At 38.2% G+C, this 16,308-nt stretch overlaps 1 protein-coding gene across 1 annotated transcript in view; it reads right to left on the bottom strand.

The window, feature by feature from the left end:
• Positions 1-444: 444 nt before the first annotated feature.
• The window catches only part of quoa (quattro a), a gene marked incomplete at its 5' end in the record, with an annotated part of 253,122 nt that continues 237,258 nt past the window's right edge, over positions 445-16,308 (bottom strand). The window contains 11 exons of the mRNA XM_079802006.1: positions 445-1,137; positions 2,490-2,548; positions 5,326-5,534; positions 5,639-5,815; positions 8,503-8,619; positions 8,767-8,944; positions 9,265-9,435; positions 12,983-13,207; positions 14,439-14,522; positions 14,604-14,853; positions 15,350-15,797. Coding sequence (XP_079658132.1) covers positions 2,501-2,548; positions 5,326-5,534; positions 5,639-5,815; positions 8,503-8,619; positions 8,767-8,944; positions 9,265-9,435; positions 12,983-13,207; positions 14,439-14,522; positions 14,604-14,853; positions 15,350-15,797 — 1,907 coding nt within the window. The 3' untranslated portion in view covers positions 445-1,137; positions 2,490-2,500. The remainder of the gene's footprint in view (positions 1,138-2,489; positions 2,549-5,325; positions 5,535-5,638; positions 5,816-8,502; positions 8,620-8,766; positions 8,945-9,264; positions 9,436-12,982; positions 13,208-14,438; positions 14,523-14,603; positions 14,854-15,349; positions 15,798-16,308) is intronic.

Here is a 16,308-nt window from a genome sequence, read left to right as displayed (position 1 = left end):
TGACATATTATACCTAATAATTCTTCATACAGTGACTACCAGTAAAATTGATAAAAATTTGGGACCAAAATGATTCAGACACTTTGCGCGGACCATGTTTTGCTGACGTGTTTTTTTTTTTCTTTTATTGCTATATGCGACCTTTTATACCACAGACTGAACAAAATGAAGCATTGCTTGGTCATTGATTGACTTGAATTGGTATTATCGAATAGTGTAATTAAATTTGACAGCTGATTGGTTGACTGTAATCCATTACATCCCTTTCTATCAAAGCTATCTGAAATTATCAAGATTAATTTTTTCTGCCAGTTTAACTCTTGTTCTTGTCATATTTTATCACTATTTTCTAAACTATAGCGAATAAACTGTGATATTGTATGGCTGTTAATGCATGTCAGTTTGTCTGTCTATTTATCTGAAGCAAGACACAAAACCACACATTGTAATGACTTTCTTTCATTTATTATAAATCTTTTAAATAATAAAATACAGTTTTGTCTCTCCAGTGAGGTATTGACATCCTGCATATCACAGTACACACAATGAACATTAAATCCTTAGACGGTCCAAATGAATTATCAAAATTAATTTTCAAGCAATTGTTTTCATTATGTATATGTATTTTAAAAATTCCCTGAACCCCACAAACTATACTGGGGGTTTTGAGCTGGTTAAATGTACAAAGCACAGCATTTCAATGGTATAGCAGGACGTTTCACGATCATGGCACAGATACAATATTTGGCTAAAGGTTCATATCATGGTTATTGTAACATTAAACATACTGTTTGCTTGTGTAACCTGATTTTAAAATACATTTTTATTTACAGTTCATCTAGAAATGTTGTCACATGCAAAATAATGGCCAAGCTTTAACAGAGTGTTTGTTCTTTTTTTCCTGCCAGACGCAACAGGAAAATGTCCGTGTAGTTCCTCAAATGTGCCTTTTCTGATGATGATGAAGAAAATGACTGGTCCACCAAAAAGGTCTGGTCTCTCTCATCTTGCTTTTTCTTCTTTCTTACTGCAATTCTTTCCTGATATCTTTTCTGGCCTGTTCTGTATCAGGTGTTTCCAAGCTGACTTCACCGGTTAGAGCGTCACATGACCTGATCTGACATCAGGGATCTGCTTCTGAAGAGATGTAAGCAGAAATGTTGCATCATTAGTATATAATTCACAAAATTGCATGATGTTTATGTTGCTACTATCTTAAAGAGCACCTATTATGGCATTTAAAATGTTCCAAATATTGTTTTAGAAGTCCCCAACAACAGTTTTGCATGCATATAATGACAAAAAAGACTTTAGTTTTCTTATAATATGCATTTGTTATTACCTGTTTTGACAGCGATTCTCAAATGATTCCTTTAGTGATTCACTTTTCAAAACCCCGCCTTTACGTGACGCTAATCTGCGCTGATTGGTCCGATGACCCAGTCAGTTGTGATTGGTATAGTCTGTGCAGATATTTTCGGAAATGGAACGCCCATCAAAGTCTTATAATGACAGTAATTTGTTAATATGTGTCAGGAGTTATGAATATGAAAACCGCGTCGGTACCGTTTGATTGTAATATGAGCCTCAGCTGCTTTAATTCATAAAAAAACTCTATTCTCCTCACGAAGACTCGCAACAAATCAACATCCCTCAGGGTTTTTAGTTCAAAAGTGTGCAGATGAGGAGACATATTGATAGATTCTCATATGTCTGTGTCAAATTTCTAAACAGAGGAGTATTTTTTTATTCAATACTTCTTCAAAATGCGCAGATGTCGCTTATGTGTTGTTTTCAATTCATACTGGCAGCCGGAGGGCGCTCTGTGCACATGTAGTCCATATATGGTACAGACAGACGAAGAAGATACCATGTGCCATAATAGAAGTCCATAATAAAAGCTTCCTGAGATCTCGAAACATGCAAATAGAGACATTTGAAGACTAATAAACACACAATCGCGACTATGTATGGTTTGTCTTCAAGCCACTTAGTCTTCAAATGCTCATCCTTGGGCAGATGAAAAGTTTGCTTTTGAGTGGCACTTCAGAACACAGCGTCTCGTCGCCATGATGTTTTCTAGTTTTCACTGGCGTCTTGGAGCGCAATAAGTGGGCGTATCGTATTCAAATAACTTGACAAGTTGACGTCATCTAGTCAGAAAAAGCTTCGGTCTTCTAACGATTCTTAAAAATGACTCAGAGTCGACTCTTACTTTTGAAAGAAAATAACTATATATACGGTGCACTGTCATATTACAAACTTTGCAGGATGTTTTTGTTCACTTAGATCTATGTTACACACTACATGAAAGGTAAATTTCAAAATTCCTTGATAGGTGCTCTTTAATATCTTCATGCCGTATAGTCACATTAAACAGATTACAGCTGTTTGATAATAGTTTACATTTTGCGTTGATACAAGAAGTTGAGATTTGAGATATATCTCTTTATGCAAGTACTTTAAATTGTGTTTGTGTTAAAACGTACCTCTATCACAGCTAAACTTCTGTTGATGCTTTGGATCGAATCGGCTCTTCAAACTGACACTGCGGTAAGCACAAAATAACTTCATTAACATAACATATTATTTTCCTCATGAAATATCAGTGTTAAACTCTTCAGCTCTGTTCCAAATCCTACTTTTGACTGCATATAATCTAATCCGCATCCTAATCTAAATAAAACCACGGGACTGAATTGAAACTCTCTACAAAAGCAGAAAATGTTTATGCTCACTAACACATGCTGTATGAGATTCAACCAGCACTCACAATTGATTTTAACATTTACATTTATACATCTGGCAGACACTTTTATCCCTGTACAGGGTCCAGAATGACATCCTCAAGTATATACTGTACTTTCAATTTTAAATGTCCGTGGAGGAGCTCTGACCTCATACGTGGTACCATTTGAAAGCTTAGAATCTCTACTTTCTGCAGATATGCATTAGAAAAGCATATTCTATGAATTCTAATGAAAAGCATTAGAATTGGATTTATAGTTGCTCTGTTTTTGAAGTCCATAAAAAGTGCATCTGTCCTTCAAATAACTGCTCCACGCAGCTCTGGGGTGTTAATAAAGGCCTTCTGAAGCGAATCGACGCGTTTGTGTAAGAAAAATATTCATATTTAAAACTTTATCAAGTAAACTTTCGGCCGACCACCTTCTGTGGAAAAGTGTTGAATGTTGAAAGTGAAACTCAAGATGCGTACGTGACGTCATGACGAGTGGACCTGGTCGCGTTAGTCTTTCGATCGGCCGGGGCACTTTCAACAATTTTTCCATAAATTGAACAGGGAAGGCGGTCGGCTGAAAGTTTACTTTATAAAGTTTTAAATATGGATATTTTTCTTACACAAACGCATCGATTCGCTTCAGAAGGCCTTTATTAACACCCCAGAGCCGTGTGGAGCAGTTATTTGATGGACAGATGCAGTTTTTATGGACTTCAAAAATAGAGCAACTATGAATCAAATTCTAATGCTTGGATTAGCCTAGACTTTTGTAATATAACTCCAATTTTATTCGTCTGAAAAAAGAATGTCATATACTCCTAGGATGACTTGAGGGTGAGTAAATTATGGGCCAATTTTCATTTTTGGGGGAACTATCCCTTTAAGGCAAGAGTAAAAAAAAACAAAATAGAGGCCTGGAAAAAAGATTATTACCAGTTCCAGTTCTGACGTGACAAGCAAAAATCACTGGTTTCACTGTCTACACGAAAACACTACAACCAGAGTTTCTAAAAATCTTAACCTTGGAAGGAGTTTTCAAAAAAGTTTGGTTTCAGTAACCGGATACTGCGTTTGTGTGGATGAACGGCCAAACCGCATTGAAAAAGCTGCGGTTTTGAAAATACCAGTGTTCGTGTGGACAGGGCCTTGGTTATCATGGACTTATAGTTTGTTTTCATTCATTCTCATGTGTTCCTTTGTTTGATTTTCCCGCCACTCCTTTGTTACCATGGTCACTGTCATTATGAGTTTGTTTGGTTCAGCTGTGTTCTATTAATCATCTTGTTTGAGTTCCTATTTAAGTAACACCCTCACAGTCATTTTCTGTCCGGTCTGTTTCATATTTAGTGTGTGTTGCTCCTGCCTGTTTTGTGGCTCATTTAAACTCATGTTGGACCTATAGCCTAATCTTCATCTGCCTTCCTGCAACCACCGGTGACACATACATTGGACATAAATCTGGGCCCGTATTCATAAAGAATCTTAAAGCAAAGAGTAGCTCCTAGTGACAAAATTCTAAGAAAATTCTTAGAAATGTGGGCGTTCTTAAAATTAACTAAAAAATCCTAGTAAAGAAAAAAGTTATTCAGAAAGAATCTTAACCCTTAAAAGAGGTCTTAAGGTCAAATTTGTTAGGAGCACGGACGAGGACTTTTAAGAGGCTTAAGAGTTTCTTTAGCAGCGGAGAAAATGGCAGAAAGACGAAGAGGGAGAAGAAATGTGTTGAAGACAATGGATGACAGTGACTTAAGACGCTATAGATTAGATCGTGCAGGGATCATGTTTGTTTCATTAAACCCAACTTTCAAACCACCAATTAAATAGACATGCCAGCAATCAGTGGAATTGAAAAGAGTGGAACAACGTTTATAATTCTAAGCCAATCAAATACCTTATAGGAAATTAACAGCATGGTAAATAATAAAAGGATTTATATACATATATATAATGTGTGTGTGAATGAGAGAGAACGGTAAAATAGGACAATTTGCGCTTGTAATTTCAAAGTGAAGGCTTAGAATAGACCCTATACTTAAAAGCGCTCCTTTTTTCCCCTTTTTGGACAACCAACCAATCACAGTCTTCAAAAGACTGTGTCATACGTAGCAACGGGGTCAGCCCCGCCTCTTCACTAAGATAAAAGTTTTTGTATTTTCCTTGCTCAGAGTTGCTCTCAGATCAGTCCCGAATAGCTCTTAAGCTAAGACTCCTACGTAAAAGTTTTTAAGCTAAATTAGGAGTTTTCTGAGAGGACTCTTAGAATCTTTATGAATACGGGCCCTGAACTTTGGATAAAGCCAGGTTGACATATTAGAGTTAAAGGTTTTTACTGAGGGGATTTTGGATTTCTAGAAATCTAAATCACAAAAAAATACTGTCAACAGAAAAAATAAAATGCACATTTATTTTGGATGTTTTCCTTCCACTAGTTTAAAATAAAAACTGCTTAAAACTGACAAGTACATTGTTTGTTTTTACAGCTTTTTAAGAGTAAAGTATCTTAAGTCAGTATAATTTTGCCTAAAAATGTTGTCTAGGTAGCCAGCTCACTGGATTTTGGAGATAATTTGCATTTATGTCTCAACCTTGAGAGAGCCGTGAGCATCTGTTTGTGGACTGAGCTTCTTTCTGGACAGGGCAGGTGAGCTGTAGTGAAGAGCATGAGCGGGAGACGACTGACACGCCGCAGGAGCTGAAGGTCTGGAGTGAACCAGAGACGACACGGACGCTCTCCTTCCTGTGGGGCAGTTATGATCCGCACAGCTGAATAAACCTGCGCTCTCTGCAGAGGAGTCTATGAAGAATGGATGGAGAGAGAGAGATTTTCATATTATTCAGCCCTTACACACACACTTAATTACATTTTCCTGTAATGGTTAGATGTTCGTGCTCTGATACCATATTTTCCTTGGAAAACGCTTGGGGACATAGAGCCCCGCCCAGACGAGGATGAAGAGTGGCTGCCGGCGGTTGACGTGCTGCTGCCAGAGCCAATTGAATCAGGCCGTGGCAAGGCCACGCCCCTTTGAAGGCTGGACACCAAGGGATTGGAATTTTTCAAAATTCCTACAACTTCTGTCAAAACAAGTCACAAAGTTCAGGTAATCAATGAAAAGGGGTTTTACTTTTTTAAATCAAATAAATGCAATATATTTTCAGGGGTGTAGCAACTATTATCGAGAGCTGCAGTGATGTACCTTTGTAGTCAGCATCACCCTTGTACCCTTGACAAAAACCCAATTGGATTTTTTCATTGGCTTGAGAAGCAAAATTACTTAAGATATCTTGTTTTCTGACAAAATTGATCAAAATTAAGTGCGTTTATACCTAAAACAAGAAAAAAAATCTGCCTTTGGAGGTCAGAAAAATACATTCAATATAACCCTCTGGGGTTCTTCGGGTCAAAAATGACCCGAAGCGTTTTATAATTTTTTTTTTTTTAAATTGTAGCTTCATCGGAATGGTCCGAAACTTGGTGACATTATTGGTACTTGGTATATGAACACCCAAAGAAATTGGGGACAGGATTTGAAAAGTCTAAGTGGTCTTAAAAAAAAAAAAAAAGTTTTTTTGTGCATATAATCTACAAATCAGCCAGGATGCAGAAAAAAGGACTCAACAGTGAAGGGGTGAATCTCTAAAAAATAAAAAAAACACACACACACAAAAACACAATTAGCTTTTGAAATGCCACGCGTTCATTTGTGTGTGCGTGTGTTTTTGTGTGTGTGTGTGAGGTTTTTTTTCTGTTTTGCACTCTTGATGTTTTAGAGATTCACCCCTTCACTATTGAGTCCTTTTTTTCTGCATCCTGGCTGATTTTTAGATTGTATGCACAAAAAAACTCAGTATTTTCATATTTTTGCCAATTTCCCATTAATTTCCTATGGGGGTCATTTTTGACCCGAAGGTCCTGAGTGTGACTTTGTTTTTTACGACCACTTAGACTTTTCAAATCCTGTCCCCAATTTTTTTGGGGTGTTCATATACCAAGTACCAATAAAGTCACCAAGTTTCGGACCATTCCAATGAAGCTACGATGTAAGTGTTTTTTTTTTTTTTTTTTATAAAACGCAAGATCCACTATAGTGGTAAAAATGTGCTATTGCGTGATAAAAATGCTCAATGTGTCCACCGGATGGCACCGATCTCATTTAAAAAATTGCTTTCATGAGGCCTAGGCTTGACTCTAAAATGAAATACAGCTTTAATAAAAATAAAAAATAATTATATATACTGTGTATATAATTTTTTTTATTATATTCAATGGGAAAAAATGGGTCATAATTATTGCATAAATATTAATTATAAATCACAAAATTATCTCAAAACACCAAAAAAGAAAAGAAAATATTATTGAACAAAAATATATTTCATTGATTTTACTCAAATCTTTTTTTTTATCTTAATCCTGCCCTCCGGGTCATTTTTGACCCGAAGGTCCTGAGTGTGACCCATAAATGAAGAACCCCAGAGGGTTAAAGGGAAAACAAGGTTATTTTTCTTACTCCCCTTACGGATATTTGTTCTTGTTTTAAGCGTGGAGTCACTTAATTTTTCAGAAAACAAGACTTAATATCTTAAGCCGTTTGGCTTCTCAAGTAAATGTATCATGATTTAAGAATGTTTAAATATTTGTTTTGGAAAACAAGACAAAAATACTGAGGAAGAACATAATTTTTTGGAGTGTGTAACGGAGGCCAGCTAGTAGTTGCTGTGTGAGTAAACCTCACTCCTCTGATCTCAAGAGACGCTCTAGCAATGGATACTAGAGGTTGCAGCCTTTAGACTCCTTGTTAGAGCGTCCGACTCTCATGCTGACGGACCCGGGTTCGAGTCCCACTTTGGGCGGGCGGTTCGAAAAGGAGGGGTTACATGTGCAAATTAGTTAGAGTGAATGTCACATTGTAATTAATATGGCAGCGACTATTTGCACTAAGCCAATAGATTCTAGTTAAACTGAGTGAAAATAAAATTTTCTTAACGATAGATGATATTTACACTAAGTGAAAATAGTGATATATTCTATTTACACCATGTAAAAGTAGCAGTTCTTTGTAATAAGTGTACATAGTAATAACATGCAATTTATACTTTATTTTGACAGATACATACTATTTGCACCTCAGTATTGTTGTACATTAAGAGGCTGAAATAGTAACATAGTGTAAATAATTATATTTACTAAATGGATGCTGCCTTAATGGGACAATAAAAGCCGTCCCTACACCGACCCCTAACCCTACCCAATAAATGCTTTTATTATTATTAAACATTTCGTCAGGCACTTTATTTCTATTTTTAGAACATTTTCTTAATTTTGTATTGAAAGTAAATCCCTTTCTGATGTGATGGGAAAAGGGAGAAGAGCGAGTTCGGCAAAAGGCAGATTCGAACCCGGGTCGAACACATCAAAACCAAGATCCTAAAGCCTTCCACTTCCTCTGAAGATGTTGGAATGCATGCGTCTTTTTAAATCTTTCTTGGCCCAACCAGGCATTTTTAGGCGGAGCTAGTGCGAATAGCACTTGCCAACAAGGCACGCTATTTGCACTTGGTGTGAATAGACACTCTGAATTAATATTCATTACCCTGACTAAACTAAATAAAATCTGATGCATTTTATAATTGGGATTTTCATGAGAAATTTACTAGAATAACTAATATTTCAAATTTGTACATAATTTTCAAATAGTTTATTACTATGAGACTTAAATGCATCAAAGAACTCAATCGTCATCTTGTGATTGGCTGATAAATACCTCTTCCTGTGACATCACCATTCACGGCGTGTTTGTTAACTGCTGCATTTCTGGGCTGAAAGTTTATAAAAGGTTTCCAACTCATTCCCATGAACAACCTCTCCTGTCGCCTCAGCTCTGAAACACAAATATCAACAAGTCCTGTGGATCTACAAGGACATGCAAGCACAAACAACTTGTTCAGCAACCTCTAAGTTGTTAGACTTTGTCTCTAAATGACTAATTTGTATTATTACCATATATTGTAATGTGCTGTGGTCTGACCTCTGCTCTTCAGCGCTTGTTCCCACAGTATGTGTTCCAGGTCTCTGGTCCAGGCCTCCTTGATGTCCCGTGTCTCTGCCTGTAGGATGTAGGTGTCCTGGGATCGCCTCCTCCTGAACCAGATCTCGAAACTCCGGCCGCTCAGACCGCAGGAGTGGGTCATTCCAATCTCACAGGTCTGCAGAGAAACATTAAACAAGTTTTAAATTGCAATCAAAGATGTAGATTAAATTGTGCAAATGAAACAAACACTGATTTTTATTTACTCGTACATTTATTTGAACATAGAAAATTTGTGTTAACTATTGGAAATCTTTTCATAATGGGTTTGATTTTCAGGAAAATAGACATTAAAAATAAACGCATGCATAAAAGTAGTTTTGTAAGTTTTCTGCTAGAAAACCCCCTGAATTTGACCACATCAAATCATTGTTTTCCGTTGTGTTTCACAAAGGTAAAAACGAACCAGATAAAATAATAATATTACCATACACATACCTTGATAGACAGTTTGTAAACGTACACATCATCTCCACGGTCGTTTTTTTTGGTCTTGGTAAAGAGAATGACGTCTTGGAAGAGAAACACTCGCCGGAGGGAACGTTTCTTACGGAAAATGACCCAGAACTCATCCTGCCGAATCAGTTGGCCCTGCTCGTTCAGGTTCAGCTGAAGAAACAGAGCGACAAAATCATGATTGCAACTTGCATATTATGGAACAAACTGTTTCAGGTGTGTGAGAAAAAGACCAACATTTTTTATGTTCAATTTATTTATTTATTTTTTGTCATAAATACGGTGGCCGGGAGAGATCAATGCGCTGCAACTGAAGAAAACACATGCAAATTTGCAGAGTATTTCTGTATTTGGTTGCGTTGTGAGTATTTACAGTGTGTTTCTGTATTTAGTCGAGTTGTGAATCTTTGAAGCAACTTTCTGTATTTGGTTGAGTTGTGAGTATTTGCAGTCGGTTTCTGTATTTGGTTGCATTGGCCCTCATTTATCAATCTTGCGTAGAAACGGGCGTATATATTGGCGTAAGATTATGCTTACACTCCTCTCACCGCCTGATTTATGAAGCTGTGCGCACCTCTGAAATCCAGGCGTACGCAATACCTGCCTTTGATAAATGCCGCGGCTGAAAACGATCGTCATTAGAATAACACGCCCCTATATATTCAAGTCTCTGCCTCCCCCACACCCTCATTTTACGCCAGGGACACACGGAAGACGGCAAAGAAGCGAAACTTCTCTGACGTGGAGATCGAGACCATCACCAGGGAAGTGGAAAAAAACCAAAATTGTTTTATTTGGGAGTTTAAAGAGTGGGATTAAAGGCGCCCACAAAAAGGTTTACGGTGGAAATCCAGTTTAAATAGCTGTTTGGATGAGAAATTACCTATCACAATTCATTATTTTACAGCAGGTGTTTTGAAATAATTAGCATTTAATTTCGTATCACGTCACATGTATTGGGGTGTACAATAGTGATGATGATGTGATGTGGAGTACCATTCATTCACATTAATAATTGCATGACAATTTGTAAGATTCTTATTATTATTATTATGATTTGTATTATTAATGACGCTTGTTATTTAGAAGAAGAATTTCGTTATTATTATTATTTATTTTATTACTATTTAAAAGAAGAAGAATGTCATTTTTATTATTTAGTCAGTCTGAATTATTTTCAGTCCCAGTCCATGCGCAGCTGCCGGTGTTGTGCCGAATTTCGACCCCCTGCCAAATTATTACCCCCCTCGTTGAAGTCGCTACCTGATTGCCTAATCCTAACCCCACCCCTAATCCTAACCCCACCCCTAATCCTAACCCCTCCCCCACACCTACTCCTAAACCTTCCAATACTAGGGGGTAATAATCTGGCAGGGGGTCAGAATTCGGCACCACACCTGTTCTAACCAACATCAGGTAAAGCGCACAGGCTCGCAACTGGAGGAATACATATGCCTACAAATCAAATGCTTTGGTAAAGTCACACAAATTAAACATTGAAGTCCATGTTGCACAAAAATAAACACTGAAGTTTATAATTACTATATCCCTATTCGCACGGGATTAGTATCCTATTATCTGGGGACCTCTGGTGATTTGTAATAATTGCAGAGAATGTCTGTGATCTTAATCCCGTGTGAATCGGCCATGTCTGCAATATGTAATGTAAATATTCCCCCGCAAATTACCTACCATATTTCGCCAAACACAGAGGTCCTGTGATAACATAGTCCTGTGTGAATCGGCATCTCTGTGATTTGGCCGGGATTAGGCGGATCGTATATCATTTTTGCAAGGTTTTTGTGTCCTGTGCGCATTTCTATCTTTATCTTTCGTGAAGAATGGAGCTAGGCTGCATTTAATGCGCACCGTTATGAATTCCCGTGCGGCCGCGCGGATTATAGCCTACTTTCACTTTAGAATGAGCACCAATTTGGGAGTAATTGCTTGAATGGTGTGTTTAATATTATTCTTAATGAAAAACACAAAAACAGAACAGTACAATGACAACTCGCTTAAATGGGCACTTTTACATTTAGCTTTGAAACTGAATCTTCCATCGTATATTGTTATATTGCTCAGTTACGTTTTTAATTGCGTCTGTTCTCTAACTGACCGAAAAAAATTGTATTACTATAAAACAATCAAAATTATATCGATACGACTGTTTATAATTTCATACAGCTATATCTATAACGAAAAAAACATTTTCAAGTCTTTACATCATATCCGGGAGATAAGTCAGTAAATTTGAGTAAAATCACAGTTTATCCCGTGCGAATGCGCCACGCAAAACTCGGATGTGGGGGAGTAATTTCTAAATCACACGAGGTCCCCAGATAATAGCCTACTTATCCCAGGGCTTTAGTTGTTGTTGTTGTTGTTGTTGTTTTTTTACAGTGGGTCATAATATAGCATATCTTTGTCAGTGCGTTTTGTGGTGTTAGGAATTGTTTTTCTGCATTTTCGCACTAACTCAAAACGTGCGTACACCACCTCCTGAGCTGGCGTAGGATTTGAGCGTGCCGTACACCAACGTCCATATTGATAAATCTCAAAGTCACCGTGGTTTTGGGTGTACGCCAGGTGTACGCTGGAAATTTGGTGTACGCACTTTTGATAAATGAGGGCCATTGTGAGTATTTGCAGTGTGTTTCTTGAGTTGTGAATATTTGGAGCAACTTTCGGTATTTAGTTGAGTTGTGAGTTTTTGCAGCGTGTTTCTTGAGTTGTGAATATTTGGAGCAACTTTCTGTATTTAGTTGAGTTGTGAGTATTTGTAGTGTGTTTCTGTATTTGTTTGCATTGTGAGTATTTGCAGTGTGTTTCTTGAGTTGTGAATATTTGGAGCAACTTTCTGTATTTGAATGGATTGTGTGTGTGTGTGTGTTTTGCAGCATGTTTCTGTATTTGGATGAGTTGTGTGTATTTGTAGCATGTTTCTGTATTTATTTGAGTTGGGAGTATTTGCAGTGTGCTTCTGTATTTTGTTGCGTGGTTTTTGCAGTGTTTCTGTATTTAGTTCAGTTGTGAGTATTTGCAGCATGTTTCTGTGTTTAGTTTTGTGAATATTTGCAGAAACTTTCTGTATTTGGAAGCATTGTGAGTATTTGCAGTGTGTTGAGTATTTGCAATGAGTTTCTTTATTTAGTTGAGTTGCGAGTATTTGCAGTGTTTCTGTATTTGGATTCATTGTGAGTATTTGCAATAAGTTTCTGTATTTGGTTGCATTGAGTAGTTGCAGTGCGTTTCTGTATTTGGTTGCATTGTGAATATTTTCAGCACGTTTCTGAATTTGGTTGCGTTGTGAGTATTTGCAGTGTGTTTGTATTTGGATGCATTGTGAGTATTTGCAGTGTGTTGAGTATTTGCAATGAGTTTCTGTATTTGCGTGCATTGTGAGTATTTGCCGTGTGTTTCTGTATTTGGCTGCATTGTGAGTATTTTCAGCACGTTTCTGAATTTGGTTGCGTTGTGAGGTATTTGCAGTACATGTGTAGTCAAACTGATAATGTTTTCTTAATTTACTGGTGTTTTTTTCTATTTGCAGGTTTTCTTCAGTTGCTACGTGTTGAGCTCTCTTGGCCACTGTAAATAAATGTCAGTATATGATGACCAAATTGCAATTTTTGGTAAACTATCCCTTAATAATAATTTTTTATTAACAGGTTATTAAAATCTTGAAAATGTCAACACTAACATCACAGTCCCGGATGGCGTCCATGGTGAGCAGGTCGTTCCCGTGACGCAGCTGGAATCGCACCACCTCTAGAGCCGCCCGGATTTCCTCTTGTTCTCCGCTCTGATCGGGAACACAGTCGTCCAGGATCTCCTGCAGCAGAAGACTGTATTTACTGATCCTCTGGACGGGCTTCAGCAGGTACGAGGAGAGATCCATGCTGTCACCCAACTCCATCTGCTTACGCTGGACAGAATGGGAAAAAGGTTTGATTTCATAAATCAGTAAGATATATTTTGTAAAGAAATAGATATTTATAATATTACAAAATGCCTTTACAGAGTTGGCCCACCCTTTGCAGCTAAAACAGCTTAAACTCTACTGGGAAGGCTTTCCACAAGGTTTAGGAGTGTGTTTATGGGAAATTTTGACCATTCTTCTAGAAGCGCATTTGTGAGGTCAGGCACTGATGTTGAACGAGAAGGCCTGGCTCACAGTCTCCGCTCTAATTCTTCCAAAAGGTGTTCTACCGGGTTGAGGTCAGGACTCTGTGCAGGCCAGTACAGTTCCTCCACACCAAACTCGCTCATCCATGTCTTTATGGACCGACGCTTTGTGCACTGGTGCCCAGTCATGCTGGAACAGGAAGGGGCCGTCCCCAAACTGTTCCCACAAAGTTAGGAGCATGAAATTGTCCAAAATGTCTTGGTATGCTGAAGCATTAAGAGTTCCTTTCACTGGGACTAAGGGGCCAAGCCAGACCCCTGAGAAACAACCCCACACAATAATCCCCCCTCCACCAAACTTTAGACTTGGCACAATGCAGTCAGGCAAGTACCGTTCTCCTGGCAACTGCGAAACCCAGATTCACCCATCGGATTGCCAGACAGAGAAGCATGATTGGCCACTCCAGAGAACACGTCTCCACTGCTCTAGAGTCCAGTGGTGGCGTGCTTTACCCCACTGCAGCCGATGCTTTGCATTGCACTTGGGTTTCCATGGCCGAGCAGCTCATCCAAGCCTTACATCACCATTCCATGAAGCTCTACACACTGTTCTTGAGCTAATCTGAAGGCCACAAAAAGTTTGGAGGTCTGTAGCTATTGACTCTTGGCCTACCACTTAGTGGCTGAGTTGCTGTTGTTCCCAATTGCTTCCACTTTGTTATAATACCACTAACAGTTAACCATGGAATATTTTGTAGTGAGGAAATTTCACTTTTCTTATTGCACTTATTGCACAGGTGGCAATCACGGTACCACACTTGAATTACTATCGCAATACTTTTGGCTATATATATATGTATATATATATATATATATATATATATACATACACACACACACACACACACACATATATATACACACATAGCTCTGGAAAAAATTAAGAGACCACTTAACATTGAGAAATCTTGAAAACTTATAGGTATATAATGCTGTTGTTGAATTTGTGTAACCAATTGTAGGTTCCTCACCTTGAAGTATCTGTGGTGTTGAATGAGTGCATCAGACTGGGGTTTGTTCTTGCTGTAAAGTGCGTAAAGTCCAAAACTCTCTCTCTGTTTTAATAGAATTTGTACAAGGTCAAAATAATATTCCGTAAGTTTTAAGAAAAGAAAGCTATGATTAAAATGTCTTACGTGATTTAGGAAACAGCGTCCGACTCTCAGCGGTTCTGCCTGACAGGCCTCCAGTTCCTGCTGGAAGTGCTGGCAGTGGAAGTCGTACAGTTTCTCCAGGTTACCGAAGATTCGTCCACGCTGACCGCGCAGATCCTGCGGGATGTCGGCTCTGGCCAGCAGGGGGAAGTAATGAGTCAAGATGTAGCCCAGAGAGCGGACGTACTCCACCTCCGTCAGCAGGAGCTCCTCCATGACACGGTGAAGCTTCCTGATGGGAAATAAAGATAAGGATAGAGCTCTAAAATAATCATTATATTAACCAGTTTTTTTGCACCATGGTAATACTATAGCTATTTTGGATGGTCATGATCATGATAGCTACACTATTTACATAGCGGCATGTAAATAATGGTAAAATCTTGTTTCCCATTAGAATTACAATTATGGTTACCAGTAGTACAATCTGAAACAACACGGTGTTGTCACTATTTGTTCTTATTACCGTAACTTTACCTTTCTGACATCAATGAAAGCGTTTGGACAGAGAAAGAAATAGCATATTAAAAATATTGAGACTTTTTTTTTTTTTCTTTCCCCGTTATACACTACTGTTTAAAAGTTTGGAAAAAAGAGAAGTTGTTTCAAAGGCGGAGAAAATTATTTCATTTAATTAAAGATTGTTAAAAAAATGTTGAATTAGTATCTATGATTTTCATGTTGTTTTTAAGCTTCTAAAAGGGGCACAAGAACACCATATAACTCACATGGTTGTGTTTGGGCTTTCAGGGGTGGATGCAGGGTTTTGTCCATCGGTTCTCCAGTCGTCTCCAGCGCCACCGGTCTCTTCACAGGCCGTCTGAGAGCAGAAGCTGCCGTACCGCTGGTCCTGTGAGAAGATGGGCTCTGTGATGTGATGCTCAGATCTCTTGCTGATGTTTCTGTTCGCTGCTTGCTGCCAAGGGAACCACTGACAGCCCACCGTACCCGAGCCTGCGACCGGTTTCTGGTCTTGAGATGCCTTTCTGCTAACGTTTCTGCCTCTTTGCCCGCAGTCTGCCGGATTTTCCTTTGCGGTCTGTGCGGTTTTGGACTCTCTCCGGGTCTTGTGGCTGGATCTGAAGTTGAAGCAGGTGACGGTACCGTGCATGCTGTCTCTCGCTCGACTCGCCCGGCTCTCCGACAGATCGGGCACAAACTCCTGCTCTTCTTGTACTGGGGTGGGCGATATGACCAAAATTTCACAATATGAGAAATGAGATGTATCACAGTGTAGTTATTCTTGTTAATAAAAATAAGAACCAAAAAGCAACTTAAACATATTAGGACAAGTACAGCAGAAGAAATATACAAATATGAAAGCTTATTTCTGCCATGGAATAAAAAATAAAAAAGGTAATTATGATATTTTTATTTTATTTTTATTCTGTGGCAGAAACGACAACAACAGAATTGTGAGACGTAAACTCAGAATTCTGAGATAAAGTTGCAATTAACTTTTTTAAATGTTGTTATTCTGTGGCAGGAAAACTCAAAAACAAAACAGAATTGTAAGAGAAAAAAAGCCCAAATTTTGAGATTAAAAAGTCGCATTTCTGTATTCTGCAGTGAAAAACGAAACCAAACAAAACAAATACAAATTGTGAGATTTTGAGATTTTGAGAAAAAAGACAAAATTGCAAAATGCAAACTCACAATTATGAGTTTATAACTTGCAATTATGCAA

This window comes from Gobio gobio, assembly GCF_949357685.1.
Source record: "Gobio gobio genome assembly, chromosome: 21".
NCBI lineage: Eukaryota > Metazoa > Chordata > Actinopteri > Cypriniformes > Gobionidae > Gobio > Gobio gobio.
Note: the sequence above shows the minus strand (reverse complement) of the source record. Positions and strands in the feature narration are given on the sequence as shown.